This window comes from Heteronotia binoei, chromosome 21 (genome assembly GCF_032191835.1).
Source record: "Heteronotia binoei isolate CCM8104 ecotype False Entrance Well chromosome 21, APGP_CSIRO_Hbin_v1, whole genome shotgun sequence".
Classification (NCBI taxonomy): domain Eukaryota; kingdom Metazoa; phylum Chordata; class Lepidosauria; order Squamata; family Gekkonidae; genus Heteronotia; species Heteronotia binoei.
Genome location: NC_083243.1, coordinates 50,616,959 through 50,642,252, shown reverse-complemented (window position 1 = coordinate 50,642,252; position 25,294 = coordinate 50,616,959). Strand labels below are relative to the sequence as shown.

General features: G+C 46.1%; 1 protein-coding gene across 1 annotated transcript; it reads right to left on the bottom strand.

Moving 5' to 3' along the window:
• Window positions 1–1,570: 1,570 nt before the first annotated feature.
• On the bottom strand, window positions 1,571–23,291 carry NOXRED1 (NADP dependent oxidoreductase domain containing 1). The gene is made up of 6 exons (XM_060262004.1): window positions 23,122–23,291; window positions 16,728–16,918; window positions 13,833–14,013; window positions 13,191–13,345; window positions 12,630–12,864; window positions 1,571–2,409 (listed from the first exon to the last, which is right to left on the bottom strand). Exons 1-6 carry the CDS (start codon window positions 23,277–23,279, stop codon window positions 2,115–2,117), a joined length of 1,215 nt encoding a protein of 404 aa, XP_060117987.1. The 5' UTR covers window positions 23,280–23,291; the 3' UTR covers window positions 1,571–2,114.
• Window positions 23,292–25,294: the final 2,003 nt, after the last annotated feature.

Sequence of the window (25,294 nt, the reverse complement as noted above, 5' to 3'; positions counted from 1 at the left end):
ACTCATGGATTAAGCTCATAAATGCACAGCACAGTAGATCACTGGACGAACTCCTGTAACAGAAACCTCAATGCTCTTTGCTAGAGCTGGTGTAATGTGTTGGTTAAAAACATGAGACATGAAAGCCTCAGTTCACACTTCAGCCGTGAACTCACTAGATGGCGTTATGCAGTCTCAGAACTAACCTGCCACTGGGAATAACAAATAGGATTATTGCAAGAATTACTAAAATCACGAATGTGAAACATTTTGATAAATGCTCAGTGTTTTTATTATATCAGTCTCTGAGTTGGGACCTACTGACATTTTAATGGAAGAGAGAATAGTAAATTTGCCCAATTCCACTCTTCCTTAAGAATCCTCTGAACTCTAGGAAACCTTTTATAGAGATGACTGGGGGCTGCTAGGGGTAGGCAGAGAAAGGTTGACTTCCAAGACTACAGTGTTGACACTATCAAGTCCTGTGAAAGTTACACATTCAGACTGGGCAAAAACCCACCATTTTTAGTTCATAAAAATACAGAATATCCTCCTAATTTATTACTTCTTTAAGGCTGCAATCTTTTTCAGAGAGTGAGCCCAATAAAATGGGCCTTACTTCTGAGTAGATTTTAGGATTGCACCTTTAAATATTTGTCATATGTAGAAATGAACTGAGTTTTTTTGGGTTTAAAGATCTACCAAGGGCATACAGAAACTTCCACAGAGGGACCATATGTTTGAACCTGTTCTTCAAGTGAGACTGGAGTCAGGTAGATCTTCTGTAGTAATGACAACTGCAACTATAGCCCAAGACTGCAGAAATGGTTGGTTTTGACATCAGTCTTAAAGCTTCACTGAATTTATGGTGCAGACTGAAATGTGGTTTGAGAGTATCCTGCATCCCACCTCTCAAACATAGATGACCTCTGTTATATTCCAGTTTACCTGATTATTACTTTTAGAAATTTGTTTTTAATTCAAGAAAATGTGCTTAATTTTGCAACACACATGAAACTTACATATACTGAATCAGACCCTTTAGTCCATCTCTGTCAGTACTATCTACTAAGACTGGGAGTGACTTTCCAGGGACTCAGGCTGAGGTCTTCCCCATCACCTACTACCTGATCTTTTCAACTGGAGATTCCAGAGTTTGAATTCCCCCAAATTAAGTCAGCAGGAATCCTGGGTGTGAGGCTGATCATTCAGGTTGTTATTTGAGAAAAACAGATTCACCTCATTCTTATCCTCATGGTTATTGCATCAAATCAGCCACTGTACTAGGCTGATCCAGCTGCTAACTTTGACCCTAAGTTGAAATACTCTGAGAAGCAAACCAAACATGCGCTTATTAGGAAAAAGCATTGTGGGCACACAATCCAAATCTCTGCCTTCAGGAAATTTCCACTCATTTCTGTGAAAATTCCCTGCATAGGGATATCTTACTGTGCACACAGAACATGTTCCTCAGTTCTGAGAACAAAACAGAAAGACCAGTTACAAGAAGTAGAGATGCCTTGGTTCATAGGAAACAATGCTAAAATCAAAACTATTTCATTCTCTATAAGTGTTACTACAGATTTCAGAATGTTCTCAAGAAAGTTTATTATTGCAATTCCATGCAGCAAACAGCACAGTTCCTATTATTCCCTTATGCTGAAATGGGAAACCTGATCACCATCATTATATTGCAAGATTGCTTAAACAGGTCTACTCAGAATTCCACTGGGTCTATTCAATGGGGCTTATTCCCAGAGAGGATTGTACTGTTAGTTAAATCATTTATCTTATGTGTACCTTTAAACTGTAGTACAGATGGGAGATTATAGGTTTAGCTAGATTAAAAACTAATTATTGAATAATTCCTTCTGCTTCACTTTATTTTGGCATAACATACTGTTTAATTGCCTCAAGACTTTTTTTTAAAATGCCACCCCCCCCCCCCCCCGCTATACATCTGATTTTTCATTGGCAAAATATCCTTCAGTGACATAGCTACATAACAAGTAATTAACCATTTAGATTCTAGCAATGCAAGTAGTTAGGACGGGTTACTAGTCAGTATTGCCACTGTTCTTTCTAGTATTCAGTGGAATTCTTTCCACCTGTAAACAGCTTGAATCTCACAATAATTAATTTATCTCTTCAGATTCACTACTAGATGCGTCCTCTACATTACTTGGACAAGTCCCATCTGTGCCAGATGCTGTTAATTCCTGATTTGTGGTGGGATGCAATAGCACAGCTGATAGAGGAATCTTCTTAGAGATGCTTGCCTTGCTTTCTTCATACTCTGCAGCCAATGTAGCAATGGCATTACAATAAAATGAAGTTATGTTCTCCTGTAAAGATGCATCTGTTGCTAGAAGCTGGTTAAGAGGAGACTCGTTTAGCTGTACAGTTGTCAGATCAAACCAAGGGAATGTACTAGGAGAAAAGAAAAGTCTGTATCTATTGTTCATCATTATCCATTATTCAATATTCATTCTACTACTATCATTTTGCTATTAGGAATAAGACCCATTGAGAAAATAAATACAATGGGCTCTAGAAAGAGACTCTGGGCAAGTACCCCGGCCTTGGGCACTCAGCATTCAATTGCTGTGGCGTGAGTATGACGATGATCATGCACACACTGAAGAATTCCTTTCATCAGTAGTCCACTGTTGCCATCTTTTCCTGTCATATTTGGCCTTGCAGCATTTAGCATCAGCATATGAAGAAGAAGATATTATTTATTCTATGACTTATATTAGATTTATATCCCGCCCTATACTCTGAATATCAGAGTCTCAGAGCGGCCACAATCTCCTTTATCTTCCCCTGCCCCCACAACAGACACCCTGTGAGGTAGGTGGGGATAAGAGAGCTCTTACAGCAGCTGCCCTTTCAAGGACATCTCCTATGAAAGCTATGACTGACCCAAGGCCATTCCAGTAGGTGTAAGTGGAGGAGTGGGGAATCAAATTCAGTTCTCCCAGATAAGAGTCCTCGCATTTAACCACTGCACCAAACTGGCTCTCCAACCCATTCTGTCTGTTGCTAGAAGCTGGTTAAGAGGAGACTCCTTTGGCTGTACAGTTGTCAGGTCAAACCAATTTATTTATTATTTATTACATTTGATTTATATCCCGCCCTCTCCGCAAGCGGACTCAGGGCGGCTCACAGTATCTACACAATTAAACAAATAAAATATATAAAACCATAATTTACATTTTCAGTTTAAAAACGTATTACAATTCGAGATTATTAAAACCATTATATAGTGCTGAATACATTATAGCGGCATTAGAATTCCAAGCCATGAACACCGGCGTTCTGTGTGATGTCCGGTGGCAGCCATCTTCGTCAAGCCTCAAAGGCCTGCTTGAACAACTCGGTCTTACAGGCCCTGCGGAATGCAGACAGATCCCGCAGGGCCCGTATGGCTTCTGGAAGAGCATTCCAAAGCTCTGGTGCTGCCACTGAGAAAGCCCTAGATCTTGTCACGCATAGCCTGGCTTCTTTTGGTCCGGGGACCGAGAGTAGGTTTTTTGCCCCTGAACGCAGTGCTCTCTGGGGGATATGCGGAGAAAGGCGGTCCCGTAGATATGCAGGTCCCTGACCATAAAGGGCTTTAAAGGTCAATACCAACACCTTGAAGCGAACTCGGAACACAACAGGTAGCCAGTGCAGCTCTTTCAGCACTGGCTGAATGTGCTCCCATCATGGCAGCCTCATTAGCAGCCGTGCCGCAGCATTCTGCACTAGCTGTAGTCTCCGGGTTTGCGTCAAGGGTAGCCCCATGTAGAGAGCATGGGAATGTACTAGGAGATATGCTTGTTGTATGATCTTTCTTTTTTGGAGCCTGGCATGGCTGTGTTATGGTATACCATAGAGTATGTGCCTCAATGCGGCTGTTTTCTGTAGGGGAAGTGATCTGACTACAGCTTTCCATCTCTTCTCCCCTCCCTGCAGACTCTACCTAGAAAAAGGACAATTTTCTCCACAGTGTGGACCAAAGTAGGAGGAAAGCAACCTCAGCAGGGTATAATGACACAGAGTCCACCCTACAAAGCGGCCATTTTCTCCAGGGGAAGTGATCTTTGCCTTCTGGACAGAAGTTGTAATTCTGAGTGATCCCCAGCCCCTCACTTGGAGATTGGCAATAGTGATTCCCCAGGAGGGAAAGGCTGGTTTGAAGGGTGGTCTATGGCAATGTCCCTGTCTGAGGTCCCACCCCTCCTCAAACCCCACCCTCTCCAGGCTCGATCCCTCATATCTCCACGAATTTCCCAACCTGGAGTTGGCAACCCAACTCTTTTCCAGCCAACAATCAACCTACCTTTATCTGCCCCTCTAACTTCAGCTTTCCATCCCTCTCCCTGTAGTTCCTACCTGGGAAAAAAACAGTCTTTCTGCACAGTGGGGACCAAAGCAGCTGACATCATTCTCCTTTCCCCCATTTGATCTGCACAACAACCCTGTGAGGTAGATTAGGCTGAAAGTTTGTGACTGGTCTGAAATCACCCCATCAACTTCCACAGCAAGAACCTGGGTATGGCAGACTCTGTTCTGAAGTGCTAACTGCTACATTACACTGACTGTCAGGGGGGCTGCTTTTGAACAGCAGCAAGCTGCCAAGCCTAGTTAAGTCATGCCAGTCAGGTGGCATCAAGTCACTGCTAGGCCTAGCGTAGGAAACCTCCAGGTGGAGCCTGAAGATCTCCTGATATCACAAACTGAACTCCAGACAGACATATCTTTCCCCGTGGAGAAAATAACTGCTTTGGAGGGTGGACTCTGACATTCCCCAGCCCTCACCCAGGAGGAAAAGGCTGGTTTGGAGGGTGGAGTCTGGCAGGACCAGAACTAAGCAAGGACCAGAACCAATGAGTTGAAATTAAAAGAGTTTCTGGCTTAACATTAGGAAGAACTTCCTGACCGTTACAGCAGTTCCTCAGTGGAACAGGCTTCCTCAGGAGGTGGTGGGCTCTCCTTCCTTGGAGTTTTTTAAACAGAGGCTAGATGGCCATCTGACAGCAATGAAGATCCTGTGAATTTAGGGGGAGGTATTTGTAAGTTTCCTGAATTATGCAGGGGGTTGGACTAGATGACCCTTCCAACTCTATGATTCTATGTGTAGAGTATTGGAATCAGCACAGCGCCGCGCAACCCGAGCCGCCCGCGGGTCGCCTTGCGCAGCGCGGGAAAGCCACCCCAATCAGCTCCAAGGGCGGGAAGTTCAACTGGCCAGGATTGGGCTGGCCAGCAAAGGGGATGTTCCGGGATGCTTGTATATATTAGCGGACCCGACCGCGTGTTAACCAGTTCGGTAGTGTGCTAGCTATTAAATACTTATGCCTTCACCACGACTCGTCTCTCAGTACACTACACTGGCGACGAGGATGGGATCTAGCTAGGCCAGGCCACCCCGCGGGGAACCAGCCCTGGCCGGAGACGAGGAAGGCGAGAGACCGACGACCGAGCAGCCCGCCGCCACCATGGCGAACTCTAGCGTAACGACGGGCCACCTTGCTGAATTCAACCCAGAGCACCCCGAGAGATGGGAGACCTACACCGAACGGGTCGAGTGCTACCTGAGGGCGAACTTGATCACTGATGATGACCGGAAGAGAGACGTCCTGCTGAGCGTCTGTGGGGAAGAGACTTTCGAAATCGCACGAAACCTCTCCGCTCCAGAAAGGCTGACCGAGAGATCCTACGGGGAGATCGTGAGACTCCTCACGGGCCACTTTGCGCCCCAACCCTCCATCGTCGCCCGCCGATTCCTCTTCCACAAGAGGGACCAGAAGTCGGGGGAGACAGCGGCGGTCTACCTGGCGGCACTTCGGCAAATCGCCGGGAACTGCAGTTTTGATAAGAGGGACGAAGCCCTGAGGGACCGTTTCGTCTGGGGCCTCCGAGACGAACGGCTGCAACAGAAGCTCTTCGCAAAAGAAGAGCTCACCCTACAACAAGCCTTCAACGAGGCGACGGCGTTTGAGAGGGCCACCAAGGCGTACGGCCAGCAACGCGGGGAGGCAGTACACCAGGGTGAAGCAGAGCCAGAGGTCCGAGCAGAGGGAGACGCGTTCCAGCTCCGACGACCGCAAAGAACCGACACACGAGCCCCCGCGAGGCCACGAGCAACGGAGAGGCCCACCGCCACCACCGGTTCCAGGTGCGCCAGCTGCGGCGACCCCCACGAGCGAAGGGACTGCCCGTACCGCCACCTGGACTGCCGCAGCTGTGGGAAGACGGGCCACATCGCCCGGGCTTGCCGGGCCAAAAACAGCCGCCGCCAACCGTCAGCGCATCACGACTCCTTGGATGCCTACACGACGGCGTCCACCAGTCTACAGGTACTGAACCTGCCCCTTGCAGCCCCCGACAAGGTCAAAATGTCGGTCCTGATCGAGGGCGCCCCATGCCTCATGGAAGTAGACTCGGGTTCCTCCATCTCGATCATTTCGGAGGAAACCCTCAAGAGACTATGCCCCCGCCGCCGCCTCCATACGAGGCCAGCGGACTTCGTATTAAGGGACTTTCAAAAAAACCCGGTACACATCGTGGGGTGGGCCCGGGTGAATGTGGAACGAGGGAGTTTTAGAGGACCCCTAGACATCCTGGTGGTCAAGCGCCAACTGACCACACTCCTAGGGCTGGCTTGGTTCCAGCCTCTGGGAATCCAGCTAGTGGGGGTAGACCACATGCGGACCAGCAATTTCGACGGGGTCTGCCGGGAGTTCCCAGAGGTCTTCGACGGGTCCCTGGGGAGCTACAAGGGGCCGCCCATCACCCTACCGATCGACCCAACGGTCCGGCCCATAAGGCTCAAGGCGAGACGCGTCCCGTTCGCCCTAAAACCGAAAATAGAGGCGGAACTGGACCGCCTCACGGCCCAAGGCGTCCTAGAGCCAGTCACATACGCCGACTGGGAGACCCCTATAGTGACACCCGTAAAACCCAACGGGGAGGTGAGGATCTGCGCTGATTACAAGTGCACGATCAACAAGGCTCTACAGGACAATCCCTACCCAGTCCCGGTGGTCAGCCATGTCCTCGCAGCGCTAGCCGGGGCGAAGGTTTTTGGGAAGCTGGACTTAGCTCAGGCATACCAGCAACTGCCGGTCGACGCTAAGACAGCAGAGGCACAGACAATCGTGACCCACAGGGGGGCGTTCAGGGTTAAACGGCTGCAGTTCGGGGTGAGCGTGGCTCCGGGGATTTTCCAAAGCATAATGGACTCTCTCCTTAAAGGGATCCCCGGAGTCCAGCCCTTCTTTGACGACGTTTTGATCGCCGCCCCCACCGAAGGAGAGTTCAGCCGCCGCCTGCGAGAGGTCCTCAGACGGTTCCAGGCGGCGGGGCTGAAGGTGAAAAAAGAAAAATGCTTGTTGGGTGTTCCGCGAGTGGAGTTCCTGGGCTTCGCAGTGGACGCAGCGGGAATCCACCCAACCGCGGACAAGACCAAGGCCATTGTCCAGGCCCCTGCCCCCAAATGCAAAGCAGAACTACAGAGTTTTCTCGGATTGTTGAATTTTTACCACTCATTCCTGCCGCACAAAGCCGCGGTGGCGGAACCATTACACCGTTTGCTCGATAAACAAGCCCCATGGGTCTGGGGAAAGCGCCAAGCCGCGGCGTTCCAGGCGGTCAAAGACCTCTTAGTCTCAAACGCGGTTCTTCATCACTACGATGAAAACCTTCCCCTGATCCTGGCTTGCGACGCCTCTCCCTACGGGGTGGGAGCGGTCCTGGGGCACCAACTCCCGGACGGGAGGGAAGTGCCGGTCGCCTATTACTCCAGGACTCTGTCCCCAGCCGAGAGGAACTACGCCCAGATCGATAAAGAGGCCCTGGCGATCGTGGCGGGAGTCCACAAGTTCAACGACTACCTCTACGGTAGGCGCTTCACCATTGCCACGGACCACAAGCCACTCCTCGGCCTCCTGGCCCCCGACCGGCAAACCCCCCAAATCCTTTCACAGAGGGTTTTACGGTGGAACCAGTTCCTGAACTCGTACACCTACACGTTGGTCCACCGCCCAGGGAAAGCAATGGGGCACGCCGATGCCCTCAGCCGCCTGCCGCTGCCCGCCACAGACCCAGATCCCGCCCCGGCCCACGGGGTGATGCTTATAGAGTCCCTCCCCGAGCGCCCACTACACGCCGAAGAGGTGGCTCGAGCCACGGGCAGAGACCGAATCCTAGCGCGGGTCAGGGACTGGGTGGGAAGGGGGTGGCCAGCGGGCAAGGTGGAAGATGCATTCAGGCCATTCACGTCCAGGAAGGACGAGCTATCGACCCACAAGGGGTGCATACTCTGGGGGAGCCGGGTGGTGGTTCCCCCCCCCTTGCGCAGACAGGTGTTGGAAGATCTCCACGAGACCCACCCGGGCATCGTGAGGATGAAAGCCCTGGCCCGGAGTTACGTGTGGTGGCCAGGCATGGACGAGGAAATAGAGGGGTGGGTTAGGAGGTGCCAACCCTGCCAGGAGTCCAGGCCCAATCCGCCGTCCGCCCCGGTCCACAGGTGGGAGTCAAACGGGCGGCCGTGGTCCCGCCTCCATTTAGACTTCGCGGGGCCGCATCAGGGGCAACTCTTCTTTATACTGGTAGATGCTCACACAAAATGGTTGGAGGTGATCCCGGTCACCTCGACCTCCACCGCAGCAGCCGTCCGGGCGCTCAGAAGGGTTCTCTGCACACACGGGATCCCGGACACCCTAGTGACGGACAACGGCACGGCCTTCACCTCCCGGGAATTCCGAGAGTTCACCGAGAGGTACCTGATAAGGCACATAAGATCCGCTCCCTTCCATCCAGCCACCAACGGCCAGGCGGAGCGGATGGTGCGGACCACCAAGGAAGCCCTAGGGCGCATCGTCCAGGGGGATTGGGACCACCGCCTCTCCGCGTTCCTGTTCCACAACAGGATCACCCCAAACCCCACAACTGGTTTCAGCCCCGCCGAGCTGCTCATGGGGAGGAAACTGACCACCCGGTTAGATAGGCTCCACCCGGACAGGGCGCCGGAGGTCCGCGGGTCCCCCGAGGTTCGCGAGGCAGTAAGGGGATTCTTTCCGGGCGACCCGGTGTACGCGAAAAACTTCGCAAGCGGCCCGGAGTGGGTAGCCGGGAGGGTCCTGAGAGTAACCGGCTCCCGATCCTACGAAGTGACCACAGCAGGGGGCCAAGTACTGCGGCGACACATCGATCAGCTGCGCCGCCGCACCCTGCCCGAAGAGCCGGAGGCAGCCGGGATCAGGGAGCTGCCGGAAACGGAGTCCCCAGAAGGGGCCCCGCCGACTCAAGAACAGCCCATATACGAGGTCCCCGGGGCCGCGGAACCCGTACCAGAGCCGCTACCCGACCCGGACCATCCACCGCCAGAAACGGAGCCACCCGCAGCTGGGTCGGGCTCCACACCAATAGCAACCCCGAGGAGATCAACCCGGGAACGCAGGGCACCAACGTACCTACAGGATTATGTAGTTTAAACTAGGAGGGGAGGAGTGTAGAGTATTGGAATCAGCACAGCGCCGCGCAACCCGAGCCGCCCGCGGGTCGCCTTGCGCAGCGCGGGAAAGCCACCCCAATCAGCTCCAAGGGCGGGAAGTTCAACTGGCCAGGATTGGGCTGGCCAGCAAAGGGGATGTTCCGGGATGCTTGTATATATTAGCGGACCCGACCGCGTGTTAACCAGTTCGGTAGTGTGCTAGCTATTAAATACTTATGCCTTCACCACGACTCGTCTCTCAGTACACTACACTATGATTATATTCAGCTGAGGCCTCTCCCCTCCCTGAACTCTGGCTTCCTTAGACTTAACCACAAAATCTCCAGGAATTTCCCAAACTAGAGCTGGCAACTGTAAACAGGACTGGCCCCAATGAGTTCTCTCTCAAAGGCCAAAATAGGCCTGGAAAGGGCCTCCACCCCACGTTTTACTGACAGAACCAAGCTTGAAATATTATGGTTACCAGCAACATCCACTGGGGGAAATGGAGGACCCTGCTGGACAGGCCAATAAGATGCAATCCTTATCTGTCCTGGGGCTGGAGAGTGGGGTTGCTGTCTATGAAGATACCTGGCTCAGCCAATGAGAGGGTAGGTGAGTCACTGCCAAGACTCCTTCATTGCTATGTATAGATGCAAACGATAGACACTGGACAGGATGAAAATCAATCCATGTGAAATGTGGCACTGCAGGAGAGTTTCACAAATAATATAGACCTCCAAAAAGAAAAGTATGTGGGTTCTAGATGAAATCAAGCATGAATTCTCCCTAGAAGCTAAAATGACTAAACTGAAGCTGTGAAGAAATGCATTTTGTCTGGGATGTTTGAAATAAGCAACACCTCCCCTTTGCACTTTAGAGGTTTTCTCCCCCTCTGGTTAGAATACAGGCAGGAGGGGAGGAAGTCAGTGCAATTGCTTTCTAGTTGTACTTCAGCCCACCTTCATACAAATACTGGCAGATCTAGCAGGAGAGATAATGTGTAATTTAGCTCTTCCCTTTCCCCAAGCAGGGAACAGAAATCTGGAAAAACAAAACCCTAGAGAGTCTTCTGGAAGGAAATTCTTGAAGATCTTCAGGAAAAGCCTCTTTGACCTGGTGTGCCCTGGTCAGTAGGTGGGGAAACGGATATGGTAAAAAAAAACTCTTTGCAACAGGAAGGAGCTCTCTGTAGAGTACAGCAATGGATCACAGCTTTTGGTATGGTGACCCAGAAGCCCAAATTTACTTGGTAATGGTGACTGACTTTAAAAGAAAAAAAGACAGACATGCACAAATCAATAAAACTTCAAAAGCCCCACTTTCAGAGGTTCAACAACCCACTTTTTGGGTTAAGTAGAGCATGATTAAAACACAATTGGAAAGTCCAGAACTGTAACATTTGATTTCAAGAGGAAACTACAAAAATGAGAATAGTAAAAAGGAAGCTGAAAGGGAAACACAAAACGGTCAAATCCCAAATAGAATGCTATGATGAACTGCATCTTTTTAAAAGCCTCAAAGTACTGTACAAACAGTAAACGACTGCAAAGGATTAATCCTCAGGGGCGGCATGTGGGAGTAGCGAAATAAGTAGCTGCCAAGGGCACCATCTTACAATTGGGAGCAAGAGTCCCTTCCCCATCCCTGCACGCACCAACCCTGATACTCTGCGTCATTCTTTCTTTGCTCCGATTGTTTGGAGTGAAGAAGGATGCACCCCTGCCCAGCTCCCTTTGAAGCGGAAGAGGGCTGGCCAAGCATTCTTTCTTCACTCCAAGCAATCGAAGCAAAGGAAGAAGGATGCAGCCACTGCCCAGCCAGCAAAGCATGCCATCACAATGATGTCACTTTCAGGTGACATCATCGAGCTGAGCGCACAAAGCATGTGCAATTAGAGTCCATGGGGGGGGGGTTCTGCCTGGGGGGCAGAACATCTAGCGCCAGGGCAGTTAATCCTTCACAGAATCAGAGAACCTTGAGTGACAGGATGCTCAGAGCAATCTGATTGGACAGCATCAGCTGAGCAGGCACAGTCTTGAAAGAGCTGGATGCTGAGGAAAGTCAGTCAGACTTGCGTCTCAACTAGAGAAAGGCAGAATTCTGCCTTTGCTGAGAGATTTTGATCTCAGCTGAGAACATCTTAACACAGGAGAACTCGGGAAAAGTGGCAAGGAGGTTTGGGGAATGTATAGAGACTCCTATTTAGGCCAAGGAGGGAAAGAAGAAGATTCCCTGCTCAGCTGAACAGAGAAAATAGCTCCAAAGAGAACAAAGATCCCTGGTTTGGTGTGAATAAAAACTGCCTGTAGAGACCTAAAGAGTTAGTAAAAAACTGGTGTTTCAAGAGAAGGGGTTTGGGTTCTGAGAAGGGTGTACCAACCTGGGGAACCAAAAGAGTCTGATATATACTAAATGAAATGTGCTGGAGTGTTAAGGGAAAAAGCCTCTTAATATATTTATTTTTATTTATTTATTTTATTTTATTCGATTTATATCCTGCCCTACCCCACCGAGGTAAGATCTAACTAACTGCAAAAAAAAAAAAGCTTAAACTCTCATTAGCCTGTACATAAGAACTAAAGTATAAGCAAAAATTGCCTTTATCTCCAAAATTTCAGCCCCTGAATTCACCTGACCTTTCTCCTATATGTCAAGTAATATTTGACATCCCTGTGATTGAGGTTTATAAAATTATGCATGAACCAAGAAATATACTTTTTTCTCCCTCTCCCAAAATACTAAAATTTGAGGGCATCCAATGAAACTGATGGGTAGGAGATTCAGGACAGACAAAAGGAAATACTACTTTACACAGAGAGTGACTAAAATGTGGAATTCTTTGCCAGAGGATGTAGTGATGGCTACAGCAATAAACAGCTTTAAAGGGGGATTAAGTAGATTAATGGAGGATGTCTATCAACGGCTACTAGCCATGATGACGGAGGGGAACCTACATATTCAGAGGCACTAAGCCTCTGAATCCCAGAGCCAAGAATCAACCTCAGGGAAAGGCTTCGGCCTCTATCCCTAGTTGTTGGCTGTCTTGAGGAACTGGTTGGCCACTGTGTGAGATAGGATGCTGGACTAGATGGGCCACTGGTCTGTTCCAGCAGAGCTCTTCTTATGTGCCCATAATTATATCCAGTTTGACTCTACTTACTCATCAGGTGTCAAGGAGGAAGCAAAGGCCTCATTGATAAAGCTTTCACAAACAAACAGTGGCTGTGGTGGTGATGGTGATTTATGTTCCTCAGAGGAGGTGGCGACATCTTCAGGAAAACATACTTTATTGAGTAACTCCAGGGCCTTTGTACAGGATAAATCCTGGCATGTGTAACTGTTTAGAGCAGCATAGAAAACAGCCTCCAACCACTTGGGCTTCATAGCAATTGCCCCTGCAAAACAAGAGGGATATCCAACATCAGATTTTAATGCCAACTGCTGCTCCTTCTGATTTGCATTTCTCTCTTGGAATCTCAGGAACAATATTTGGTAGTCTTCCTAACTGGGACTGTCTAAAGTGTAATATTCAACTCCCAGCACCTCTATTTTGCTTGGCTCCCCAGACTGCTTTCCTGCTATATACCCTTTCACTCTAATGGCATTGTTTTTCACAGCTATGTTTTTTATGTTGCAACATCTAAAAACAAGGCACCTTTATACACACACACACGCGCGCCTGGGCAAAGCCCGAATCAGACATAGCTGAAGGGAAAAGTACCCATAGGGCCAAGGGGACACGTAGCCTGCACAACAGCTGGGTCTTTGAGCGCTTCCACAACTGTCCTACTCATATCCCACAAAGTCAGGGAGCTGCTGTCTGTGAAGGTATAGTGTGGCCTCAAGATAGCATTGGAGGAAATGAGTTGCTTCAGCCTGAAAAAAAAAGCAAGAACCAGGTTGATGGTAGTTACAAACAAGCATGCAGAAGGGTTGTTGGATATACATAGAATACCCATTAGAAAGTTTCCACAGATCTAACCAATATTCTTTGGACAGTCATCGGTCACATCTATACCATCTGAGGAACTAGCAGTAACTTAACAGAGTTATACCCTTTTAATTCTTTGACCAATGCACTGAGAAGGGTGTAACTGCTTAGAATGATACTGCAAATGACCTTCCCTGGCAAAAGCCATGGGAAAAGAAATGCACACAATTTTTGCTTCAGTTATCATTGACAGGCCACATTCAGATGTCTCACAAGTCAAATTTAATTTTGACTGGGCACTACTACTGTCTGCTGCTATACTGGTTTTTGCTTCTTGTTCCTCTCACTTTCCTCCCCCTCTAGCATGAACTTCTCCAGTTTAATCAAGGGCCAATTTATCAAGTTCATTCAGATGCCATGATGATGTCATACCTGGGCAGAGGGATAGCTGTGACCAGGCTGTATATGATAGAAGATTGATTGAGTTCTTTGTGAATTTCTGAGCAGATGTATGGGAGGTGGGATGGGAGGCAGCAGAGAAATACAACATCTGCCCAGCTGACCAGCTTCCTGTTGTTGTAAAAGCAGTTGACTCCTAGTGCCTGAAATTCTACTAGAAAAGAACAAATGAAAAAGAAGATAAGCCTCTGCAGATTCAGGGAGAATATCAATATACTAATTATTTTACCCTATCCCTTTCCATGTTTCTTTATCTTTGGCAACCCAAAAACAGTCTGAATACATCTCACATAGGTTTCAGAAGATATGCAAGATTAGGTTCTGGGAAGTCTGCAGTGAAAGAGAATACCAAAGCCATGCATTGGTGCATAGGATGATGATTTAAAGAGGTCATTGTCAATATTAGTGAAAGAAGTAGAGTTAGAGGCAACATCTTAAGTATTCTGAGCCTAAATGATGCTTCAATACATAGACTGTATAGCCCTGACCTGGCAAGCCCGACCTCATCATATCTCAGAAGCTAAGTAGGGTTGACTGTGGTTAGTACTTGTCACTATTATATGTAAAGAGACAGCTTATAGCATGTGCTGCAGAACAGAAAGATCTAGAGGCTTAGATGATCTACATGACAGCAGGTGGCTGGCTGCCAGAAGGATTGCATCAGCCAGCAGAGTCAGCATGACACAGCAAGTTGCTGATTGGCTGTCCAATGTATAAATGTACAGAGTAACTGTGGTGATTGTGGGTTTATGGAGTTGGAGTGCAGCGGAGCATATTGTCAGTCAGGAGAGTGAGTGGTGTTGTAAATAAATGTATATAGTGGTTTTACAGCTACTGCGTACAGCCTTCATTCTTGCGTCGCTAAGAATCACCATCTTGGTCTCTAAGCGCATCGACAGTACTTAGATGGGAGAGTGTCCTTGAAATACTCAGTTGGAAGGCGGGGGCAGGCTTTATCCAGCCACCTCCCTGAATATCCTTCAGGCCCCCAATAGGGGTCAGTCACCAGAGGTCAACATGACTTCTAGGTGCAGACACACACACACAAAATACATGGATTGTATCCAAGAGTAGATGGTTCTTAGAGAGTTGTCTGTAGATTGTCCTTCAAGAGTGTGTACGTATGTGCACGTGGTCATGCATGCTAGGATGGGTTTTAGTGATGTTACTAAATTTTCTCTCAAATATATCAGCATGAAAGAAAATGGGTCACAACATTTCAGTGAAGCCATCCAATCAGACAACACATTAGAGAACTGAAAATAGAAACTACAGAGATGGATAGTTCTACAACAAGGTCCTTTGAGATACAGAGAAAATAAGCTTCTATACTCAAAGCAGAAATGCAGAAAAATAATCACCTGGCACTCTTTCAAGAACTTTGATTTGAAGTCTACAACTCAAAAGCAGTCAAGCCACAGGAACTCACCAGTATTCAAAAACTATAAAAAGCCTTTTAATAATCCTCCTTTTCACTCCCCTGCTGTCTTCAGGACTGAGTACTGAAAGAAACATAATGCTCTATACATTCCTCTACTGTTGTGGATTTTCTGGACTGTATGGCCATGGTCTTGGCATAGTAGAATCTGACGTTTCACCAGCAACTGTGACCAGCATCCTCAGAGGTATAGCACAGAAACATAAAGTTCTCTCTGTCAAAGTGAGAGGAACTGTTTCGTTACTCCCTCTGTACTTATTTGGTATAATAATGGCCTTACATTAATCACTGGGGAATGCAAGATGTTGCATTAACAGTTTGGAATAGGAGTGACATAACTACTACTGAACCTGAAGTGATGAACTGAAAATGTTGCCTTAACAATAGTGACTTTTCAGATTAATAAAAAGCCTGATGGTGAAAATGTATCGTATCACCCAAGGCAAGACAGATGCACACAGCTGTGAACAACTCATCTATGAACATGTGACTTAAGTGAGGAAACATTATTAGGAGCATGCGCATATGTTTAAAAGTGATTGTTTAAACAAAGAAAATAAGCCTATATAAGGGAAATAATTCATTTATTGCCTTTTATTTAAAATGTATAATGATATTTTGGTTATTTTGATTGACTTTTGTTTTCCTTCCTAATCTTAAGAAGATCCTCAACATTTCCTTGTATTATTCCACTTAAAACTAAAAGACAGGTTGCTGTTGTTCTCATGTTATGTTTTAATGATACAGAATTGAGGCTGAGGGCCAATGATGTACCCTTAGGTTACCCAGTGAGCCCAACTCCCCTGGGATCTGAATCCTTACGTTATCCTGTCCCAAATCCACCATCATTATATTGAGACATTTAAAGAACTCTAGAAAGTCAAATATAAAAGAACAGCAAGGTCTCAGGACAGTTGAGGGGGATTACGGGAAGACTGCTGCCAGCTATTTGTAAGATCTAGGGTATGCACATCTCTTCCTTCTGTTGCAGGTGGACAAGACCAGAGGCATGAGCCCCATTTATCCTTGGCTTTTATCCTGTTCCCTGCAGTCTGCAGTTCTGAAGGACTACCTTGTGGGATATCATCCACACTCTGGATGCTTTGTGTGCCTGGGGTGCTTTTTTCTTGATTCTGCATTTTGTTTAAATTTATTTATATTCTAGTTATTTTTGTAAGCTGTTTTGGGCTCCCTTTGGAGAGAACAGCAGGATAAGACATATGCTAAACAAACAAGCAAACAAATTCTTGCATCAAATATTAATGGAAATGCAGATGAATTTCAGGGGACAAATAACATTTGTCTTTACTAATAGGGGTTGTCAAACTATGTATGCCATGATTGGCAAGGTAATCAGATCTGCATTTGGGAATTCTGCTGCATATCAGGAATACAGATGAATCTAACTTCTGTCAAGCATAGATTCTTACACAGAGTCTCTGGCCGCCTTGTAGAGATTTGGATATTCTTTCCTGGAAAGCCACCCAGTTCTAGGAGCACTCTGGCCAGCTGTTTTCCAATGTGGCCTCCCCCAATTATTCCAATCTTTAGGCTTCGAAGACTTACTTCCTTGGATTCCTGGGCATAAAGAGGCACATTCTCATGAATCTTCGGTTTCTTCCTGAGGAAGGGCACATAAGTAAATTGTAATACAGTAATTATAAACAGGATTGTGTCCTGAACTTCTTATGAAGAAAGATCCAAGAAGCAGAACTTGCTTTGCCAGGCCTCTCAATTGCACAGTAGAGCTACTGAGCCAAGCCTCTCTTTCTTCTGTTGGCTGAGGCTCTCTCCCTCCTGGTCCCCCTGGAAAAGGGAGGAAAGAGTCAGAGCTTCCTTTGCCCAGTTCCCTGGATCTCATGGGAAAAATACAAAGAAAGCACATTTAAGACCAACGAGTGTTAATGTTTTAAACGTTTTACATTTTCTTTAAAAAATATTTAATTGTGTTTGTCTGTGTGCTTTATAAAGTTTATTTCTCTGCTACCTAATATTGAATAGGAACACACATGGCCCAGCCTCACATGGCCTAGCCCGACAAGGGTTCATTTATGCCAAATTCATCCCTCATAACAAATGAGTGACACCCCTGGTCTAAGGCAACTGAATAAAGTAGGGATAACGGTATTACTGGACTCTTAATTTATTCTTATGAGGACGCCTGCTGTAGCAACAATAATGACTAAGTGGAAACAATAGCCCAAGGGTGTCGAACTCATTTATGTGGGCCAGATCTGACATAAATGAGACCTTGTCAGGCCGGGCCATATGTGTCATATAAAATGTAATGCAATAAGAGATACAAACTTTATAAAGCAAACAAACACAATTAAAGATTTTTTTAAAACTTTAAATAAAACATTTCTTAAAACATTAGCACTTGTTGGTCTTACAGGTGCTTTCTTTGTAGGGGAAGAAGGGAATTGGGCAAAGGAAGCTCTGGCTCTTTCCTTCTTTCCCCAGACCAGGAGGGGGAGTAACCTCAGCCAACAGAAGGAAGAGAGGCTTGGCTCAGTAGTTCTGCTGTGCAATTGAGAGAGCCTGGAAAAACAGGCTATCCCTCCTCTCTCCTCCCCAAGGGAGGAGCCTCAGCCAATGGAGAAAATAGAGGCTTTGTTCTGTAGCTCCTGTGCAATTAAGTAAGCCTGACAAAGTAAGTTGTGGTGCAGAAGGAAGCAAGAGAGAGAGAAGGAAGCAGATGACAGCCAGTTGCTTGAGGGCCTGATTTGGCCCCGGGCTGCATATTTGACACCCCCGCAATAGCCTTTCTTTTCCTCTTCCCTCTGTTCTCATAATGTAATGTGTCTTGCTGTTGGCTTTTTTGTAATACTCTGGATTTAAATTTCTGTGTTATTAATTCAGTTTTTTTTAAAAACTAGATATAGTTGTTATTTTATTTTGAAAGCCACCTCCAAAACCACTGGTTGAGAAGCAAAGTATCTATTCTTCCATTTTACTTTCACAGCAACCCTAATTTCATCCTGAATTAGGTTTGTGTAGTCCATTTTGCTGTTGTTAGTCAGGAATGTTTTCCACCCACTCTGGATTCTTTGTAACATTCTCCATTCCTTCTTGTATATAAAATCACACCCAACAGTTGTATATTTCATTCATATGAAGAAGTGCACTGTGACTCATGAAAGGTTATTCTGAATGCTATTTTGTTTGGCTTTAAGGTATCTAAGGTGTTTATTGACTTCTGTGTAATTTAACAGCTATGTGAGAGAAGTTAGGCTGAGAGATTACCTGGCCCAAGGTCACTTGGCAAATTTCATGGCACAGTAGGGATTTGAACTGAGGTCACCCAGGCCTTAGTCCAGTACTGTAACCACTACATCCGTTTGATGGCCAGTATATAGACTTGCCTGTTCCCAAGTTTCAGAGAGGGACCCCCCAGTTTTGAAGGCTCCTCCCTGCCACCAGCCAGCTCCTCCCCACAGCCACCATGTGCCTTTCCACCTTGAAAGTCTTAGAAGAAGCTTAGAAACACCTTGTGTTTGGGAAGGTGTATGTGCCTTTAAATCTCAGCTAGAGGAAGCTGTATGAGGGCAGGGCTAGCAGGCAGAGTGATGTGAGTCTTCTGGTGAGACTGTGAAGCTGTGAGAAAGGAAGGAGCTCAGTCCCTCCATTTGTTTTGCATTCATTTCAGAAGTCATTTGCTCTGTAAAATTAAATCAAATAAACTAAACTAAAATAGATAGCAAAGAGCAAGGCTCTTTTTCTAGCAGGAGTTTCTCTGCATATTAGGCCACGCCCCCTGATGTAGCCAGTCCTCCAAGAGTTTAGAGGGCTCTTAGTACAGGGCCTACTGTAAGCTCCTGGAGGATTGGCTACATCAGGGGGAATGGCCTAATATGCAGATGAGCTCCTGCTAGAAAAAGAGCCCTGGTAAAGAGTAACATAGAACCTTTCATTTCCCAGTGTTAGTCTGAAGAAATTGGTTAGAAAAATGAACGCCCACCGTGGCAATTCATGAACCCATTCCTCAGGGCGCTCTTGTCAGTATGGGATTCGGAGCATCATTTTCTGGCTCCAGGACTCTCTACTATCTCATCTTTTATAGGACAAAAATATTTCCTTCCTGCCCAACTACCCTTTTCTTTCAAGGTCTGGAGAGACTCCTCAAAAGTTTTTTTCTTTAATCTTCTTTAATCTTCTTTCATCTTCTAAACAACTTCTACCTAAAAATGATCTAGACCAAGTTTTGACTAAGCCAGCACCTTGGTTTGAATACTTTCAAATCAGGCACTTTCTTCAGGACCCTAAAGTGATCTCTTCATTTTCTCGCCCTTCATCTGACTACGAACATCTGGTTCTTCATTTTCACGAAGAGAGAACGCCTAAAAGTCTCATTTCACGGCTGTATCGAATCCTATAGTCTAAACTCGAAGCAACCTTACCCTCTTACACCACCCAATGGCATAAAGACTGTGGCATCATCCTTTCTCCCGACCAATGGGACTCTATATGGGCTAGTGATGCCCTACAATCTACCATTATAAATATATCTCAACAAAACTTTAAATTGATAGCACGTTGGTACCTTACTCCTAACCAGTTCTCCCATATGACGCAGTTAGGCTCTTCAGACTGCTGGAGAAACTGTGGGCTCAAAGCCTCTTATTTTCACTGCTGGTGGGACTGTCCCAAAATCAGACCATTCTGGACCTCAATTTGTGCCCATCTCTCCTCCCTAACTGGGGTCTTGATCCCAGATGAACCAACAAGGATACTTCTCAATCATTGGTCCAATACCCGTCTTTCATCTTCTAAAAAATCCTTGATAGTTAAACTCCTGACAGCTGCTAAAACCACGATTGCGCAGTCCTGGAAAAACTCATTGAATTTGACACTTGACAACTGGCTACTTAAAGTCTGGGAACACATTGTAATGGATAAAATTCAGGCAGCCATAGACTACAAAGACCCATACCAAGCCTACGCTAAATATCTGGCAACTTGGCTTCCCATTCTAGAAAAGCTTGACACCGATCCATTTTATGCTAACTCTTATTCTAAAAATAAAATGTATAAGGATTTCCTTTTGCTATAAAATTCTCTTAACAAGTTAATTTCAAGTTATTTAAAGTGTATTATATCTTCCTTTTTCCTTTCCCTGATCTTATTTTATTTTCAAATACTGTGTTATTATAATTATAGTTATAATTACTATTACCTTCAGTTTGTATTTTGTTTTTAAAGGTTGTTTTTGCTCTGTATTCTGTCTATTAAGCTTACAATGTTATTTCTGTTAATCTTGACGGTAAACTTCTTGCGCTATGGATTGTAAGCTACTTTTATGCCTTAATAAAATGTTTAAAGTTAAAAAAAAAAAAGAAATTGGTTAAAATACAGCAGACGGTTACATTCAGCAACTCTTGTAGGTAAATTGCCCCAGTGAGAGCACAAAAGTGTGGACTTGCAAAACTGTATTTTGTCTGCTTTGCGAGTGTATCTGTGTTGTCCAGTTTCATTCAGTGTTGTCCAGTTTCATTCAGTGGAAATGCAGCTGCTGGGAGTAGGGTTGCCAAGTCCAACTCAAGAAATATCTGGGGGCTTTGGGGGTGGAGCCAGGAGACATTAGGGGTGGAGCCAAGATCAAGGCTGTGACAAGCATAATTGAACTCCAAAGGGAGTTCTGGCCATCACATTTAAAGGGACGGCACACCTTTTCAATTCCTTCCTTCCATAGGAAATAATGGATAGGGATACCTTCTTTTGGGGCTCATAGAATTGGACCCCCTGGTCCAATCTTTTTAAAACTTGGGGGGTATTTTGGGGATAGGCACTAGATGCTATACTGAAAATTTGGTGCCTCTACCCCAAAAAACAGCCCCCCCAGAGCCCCAGATACCCACAGATCAATTCTCCATGATTTTCTATGGGAATAAATCTCCATAGGGAATAACAGAGTTCCCAGCAGATATTTCCCTCCCCTCCTCCCCCCCCCCGCTTTCTAATAACCCTGAAACAGGGGGAGGGCCTCCAAACCGGGGGATCCCCTGCCCCCACCTGGGGATTGGCAACCCTAGCTGGGAGACAAAGAAATTATAACTATATTCAGGGAAAGTGCACTGCAGTCCTTTTATTCATTTATTTTAGGGAATGGAAAGTCTCCTGGCTCCACCCCCAAAGTCTCCAGATTTTTTTCTGAGTTGGACTGGGCCACCCTGTCAGTACATGGAAGGCTACAGCCAAGACAGCAAGATAGAGGTAGCAGGGGATGGGACAGGACTACACTGACTGCCCAATCTCTGATAACTGGAAGCTCTGTTCAAACCACCTCACTGCCCACACATTTCTTACTAGTTTTTGCAGTTTTTTAAAAAATAAAATAAAACTAACATTCTGCAGTTGGACAACACATATGGAAAGGTCACCTGACTCTTTGTTCTAGAAGGGAAAGATCAAGACATGTTCACACAACACAAAAAGGCCACTATATTTTCTTCCCACTTTTCAGACAACTGTCTCTCAAAGCAACTGACCAGTCAAGAGACAGAGGCCCTTACACAAATCTAAAAAGACAAGACACACAAGGGAAGAAGCACTGAGGGATAAAGATGGAGGAGATCCAGATGAAAGATGGAGGCGATCCATTTGACAGTATCAGAGCACTGTTGTACTGTTGTGAATATTGCTCACATGGGATAAAACACAGTAATGAATCATCAGTGTAAAAGTTACATACCAGATAGATTTAAGTGCAAACTGATTTAGCCTCATGTTTTCAAGTGCTAGTTACAATGGTTAGGATTCTCTTCCCCAGATTTAAGATGACACTTTTAAAATGTGCACAGAACATATATCCCTCAACTTCATTCTACTGTCAGTTGTCCATCTGAGTTCTGACAACATAAGAAATTTTATTCCTTGCACCTTATGACACCTCCACCTAGGGATGCCAGCATCCAGATGGGATTTGGAGATCCCCCAGATAATTACAGCTCATCTCCAGACTACAGAGAGCAGTTCCCCTGGATAATATGGATGCTTTGGAGGGTAGACTCTATGGCATTGTACCCCACTTAGGTCCCTGTCTTCCACAGGTTCTATCCCAAAGCTCCAGGACTTTCCCAACTGGGATTTGGCAACCATACTGTCCCAACCTCCACTAGCGGCTGGGGGGGACCTGGCAACTCTACCTCCAGACACACCCCATCCATTACTAACAACATAAAACACAGTTCATAGGAGGGACAGAGATAAACTGGTAGGCACAACCAGCTGTTGTAGATTTTCTGGGCTGTATGGCTGTGGTCTTGGCATGGTGAGACCTAATGTTTCGCCAGCAACTGTGGGTCAAAACCAGAAAGAACTCCAGTTTTCTGAGTTACACCTCTGAGGAATGCAAGTCACAGTCACCGGTGAAACATCAGGTCTCACAATGCCAAGACCACGGCTACACAGCCTTGAAAATCTACAACAGCCAATGGGCTCCGGCCATAAAAGTCTTTGACAACATATGGTAGGAGCAATGTTTGAAGATAAAGAGAAAGTTGTCCTTTTATGCTTGGCAGACCACAGATTAACAGACGGGAAAGGAAATGTCTTTTAGTCCTCTCGACAAAAGATAGTAAAGGTTATCCAAGGGCAAACTCAGCAACACTTTGAAGTCCTGCCTTGGATGGATTTCAATACACAATTGATAACAGGCCACGGGCCTCTATTTTTAAAAGAGTTAACATGTCAATTTAGAATGTACTGCACTACAGAACATTTTGTGGTGATAAAAGTCCTAAAGGTCAGGTTGCCACCTGTCCACCAGCAGCTTTAATCACCCCTAAGAAATCTAAAAGGGAAAATGGTTATTTTTTGCCTTACTTGGTGGCATCAAGCAGCTGGCAGAAGAAGACTGCATGGGCACAGGCATTCACTGTCAGCCCTTTGTCATACTTTCTCAAATACAGGAGGTGCTCCTCAGTTGCCTCTACTCCACAATCAGGTTCAAAGATCTTCAGATTCAATATAAGATCACCCATCTTGAACCTGAACAAAAAAAAATCATGTGTAGGAAGCAGCCGCTGTAAAAACAGTAACGAGACTCTTCCATTTGTAGTTCCGTGGTGGGTATTGTTTCTGCAAATGCACCACACATCAGGTCCAAAGTGTTAGGTAGTTCCACTCTGGTGTACATAACAGTACATCAGCAGCCCCTGGGATGTTTGTACCTCTAGGCCAGGGGTGGCTAAACTTGCTTAATGTAAGAGACACATAGAATAAACATCAGATGTTTGAGAGCCACAAGAAGGAAGGAAGGAAGGAAGGAAGGAAGGAAGGAAGGAAGGAAGGAAGGAAGGAAGGAAGGAAGGAAGGAAGGAAGGAAGGAAGGAAGGAAGGAAGGAAGGAAGGAAGGAAGGAAGGAAAATAGATTAGGGCAGGGAGGAGAGGTGGAAAGAAAGCAACTTTAAATGCATTCTCCAAGCCACCATCTGGCTTGGCTTGAAGAAGTGATTTAAAGAGAGAAATGCCTTCTCCAAGCTGGCCAATGGGGTGGTGAGTGTTTAAAGAACCACACAATATGAACTACAATTTGGCCGCCCCTACTATAGATATATCAGCAATTTTATAAAAATCAAATTTCTTTTAAATTCTAAATAATTTTAAATTTTAACCACCTAAATTGCATTTCATAAAGCCCCGTGGGCACAGAGTGGTAAAGCTACAGTACTGCAGTTTGAACTCTCTGCTCACAACCTGAGTTCGAACCTGGCAGACTTTTTACGGGGTGGTTTGCCATTGCCTTCCCCAGTCATCTACACTTTCCCCCCAGCAAGCTGGGTACTCATTTTACCAACCTCGGAAGGATGGAAGGCTGAGACAACCTGGAGCCGGCTACCTGAAAACCCAGCTTTCGCTGGGGATTTAACTCAGGTCATGAGCAGAGTTTAGGACTGCAGTACTGCAGCTTTAACACTCTGCACCACGGGGCTCTATGCACACAAAATAAACTGTAAAAAAAGGACTTCAGTGTTTGAGGGGACAACTCCACAAATGCAAGCACAACACACACACAGAACATGTAGTGGACATACATGATTACCTGCATGCACATGCTGGCCCATGGATTAGTTGAACACTTAGAGAGGGCCCACAATTCACTAGTACAACACATGATTCAATCTCAACACCTCCAGTTAAAGAATTTGGAAGAAGAAGATATTGGATTTATATCCTGCCCTCCACTCAGAGTAGCTCACAATCTCCTTTATCTTCCTCCCTACAACAGACACTCTGTGAGGTGGGTGGGGCTGAGAGGACTCTCACAGCAGCTGCCCTTTCAAGGACTACCTCTGCCAGAGCTATGGCTGACCCAAGGCCATTCCAGCAGGTGCAAGTGGAGGAGTGGGGAATCAAACCCAGTTCTCCCAGATAAGAGTCTGCACACTTAACCACTACACCAAACTGGCTCTCTACACCAAACTAGAAGTACATGATAGGAAAGAACTCTGACTCTGAAGAGCTGGTGCTAGTCAGAATAGACAACACAACACAGACCAATCATCTGACTCTAGCAGAAAGCCATTCACATGACCATGAATCCACAGAGATGCAATGCGCCAATACAGTGTATAGGCCTGAACATGCTATCCCCGATGAAATCTTGCATTCTGTGCTTATCAGCATTAGGTTTTACATATATGCTCCTCCTATTGTAATGTTATGCTCATGCGTGGACATCCATGATGACAAAGTCAAGATAGTCACACAAGACAAATGGGGAAGGCAGACTTGCTCTTCATCCCTCATTAGGGAGTTAAGCAAAAGCATACATAGATTTGTTTTACCATAGATCATTCACTTCACAGAATTTTACTTTCATGGTGCAAAAATTTAGCCACTGATCCACAGTTAGCATTCTTCCGTCAACACATAAATATCTTAAGTATTCTGTTAGTACCAATGAACATACAAGTAATCCTCATACAGGAGACTAGAAGTTGGATGCCCAGGGTTTCTATCTAGCCTGGGAGCCTATGTGCCAGGACATAGCATC

What these genes read in the sequence shown, in the direction of transcription:
- NOXRED1 (XM_060262004.1), bottom strand. Translation starts at nt 23,279, where the DNA reads ATGGGTGATCTTATATTGAATCTGAAGATCTTTGAACCTGATTGTGGA. An exon ending in AAGGCGGCCAGAGACTCTGT is followed by an intron (nt 14,014 to 16,727) that starts GTAAGAATCTAT and finishes GTTCTTTTCTAG; the next exon opens with TAGAATTTCAGGCACTAGGA. An exon ending in TCCTCCTTGACACCTGATGA is followed by an intron (nt 2,410 to 12,629) that starts GTAAGTAGAGTC and finishes CTTTTCTCCTAG; the next exon opens with TACATTCCCTTGGTTTGATC.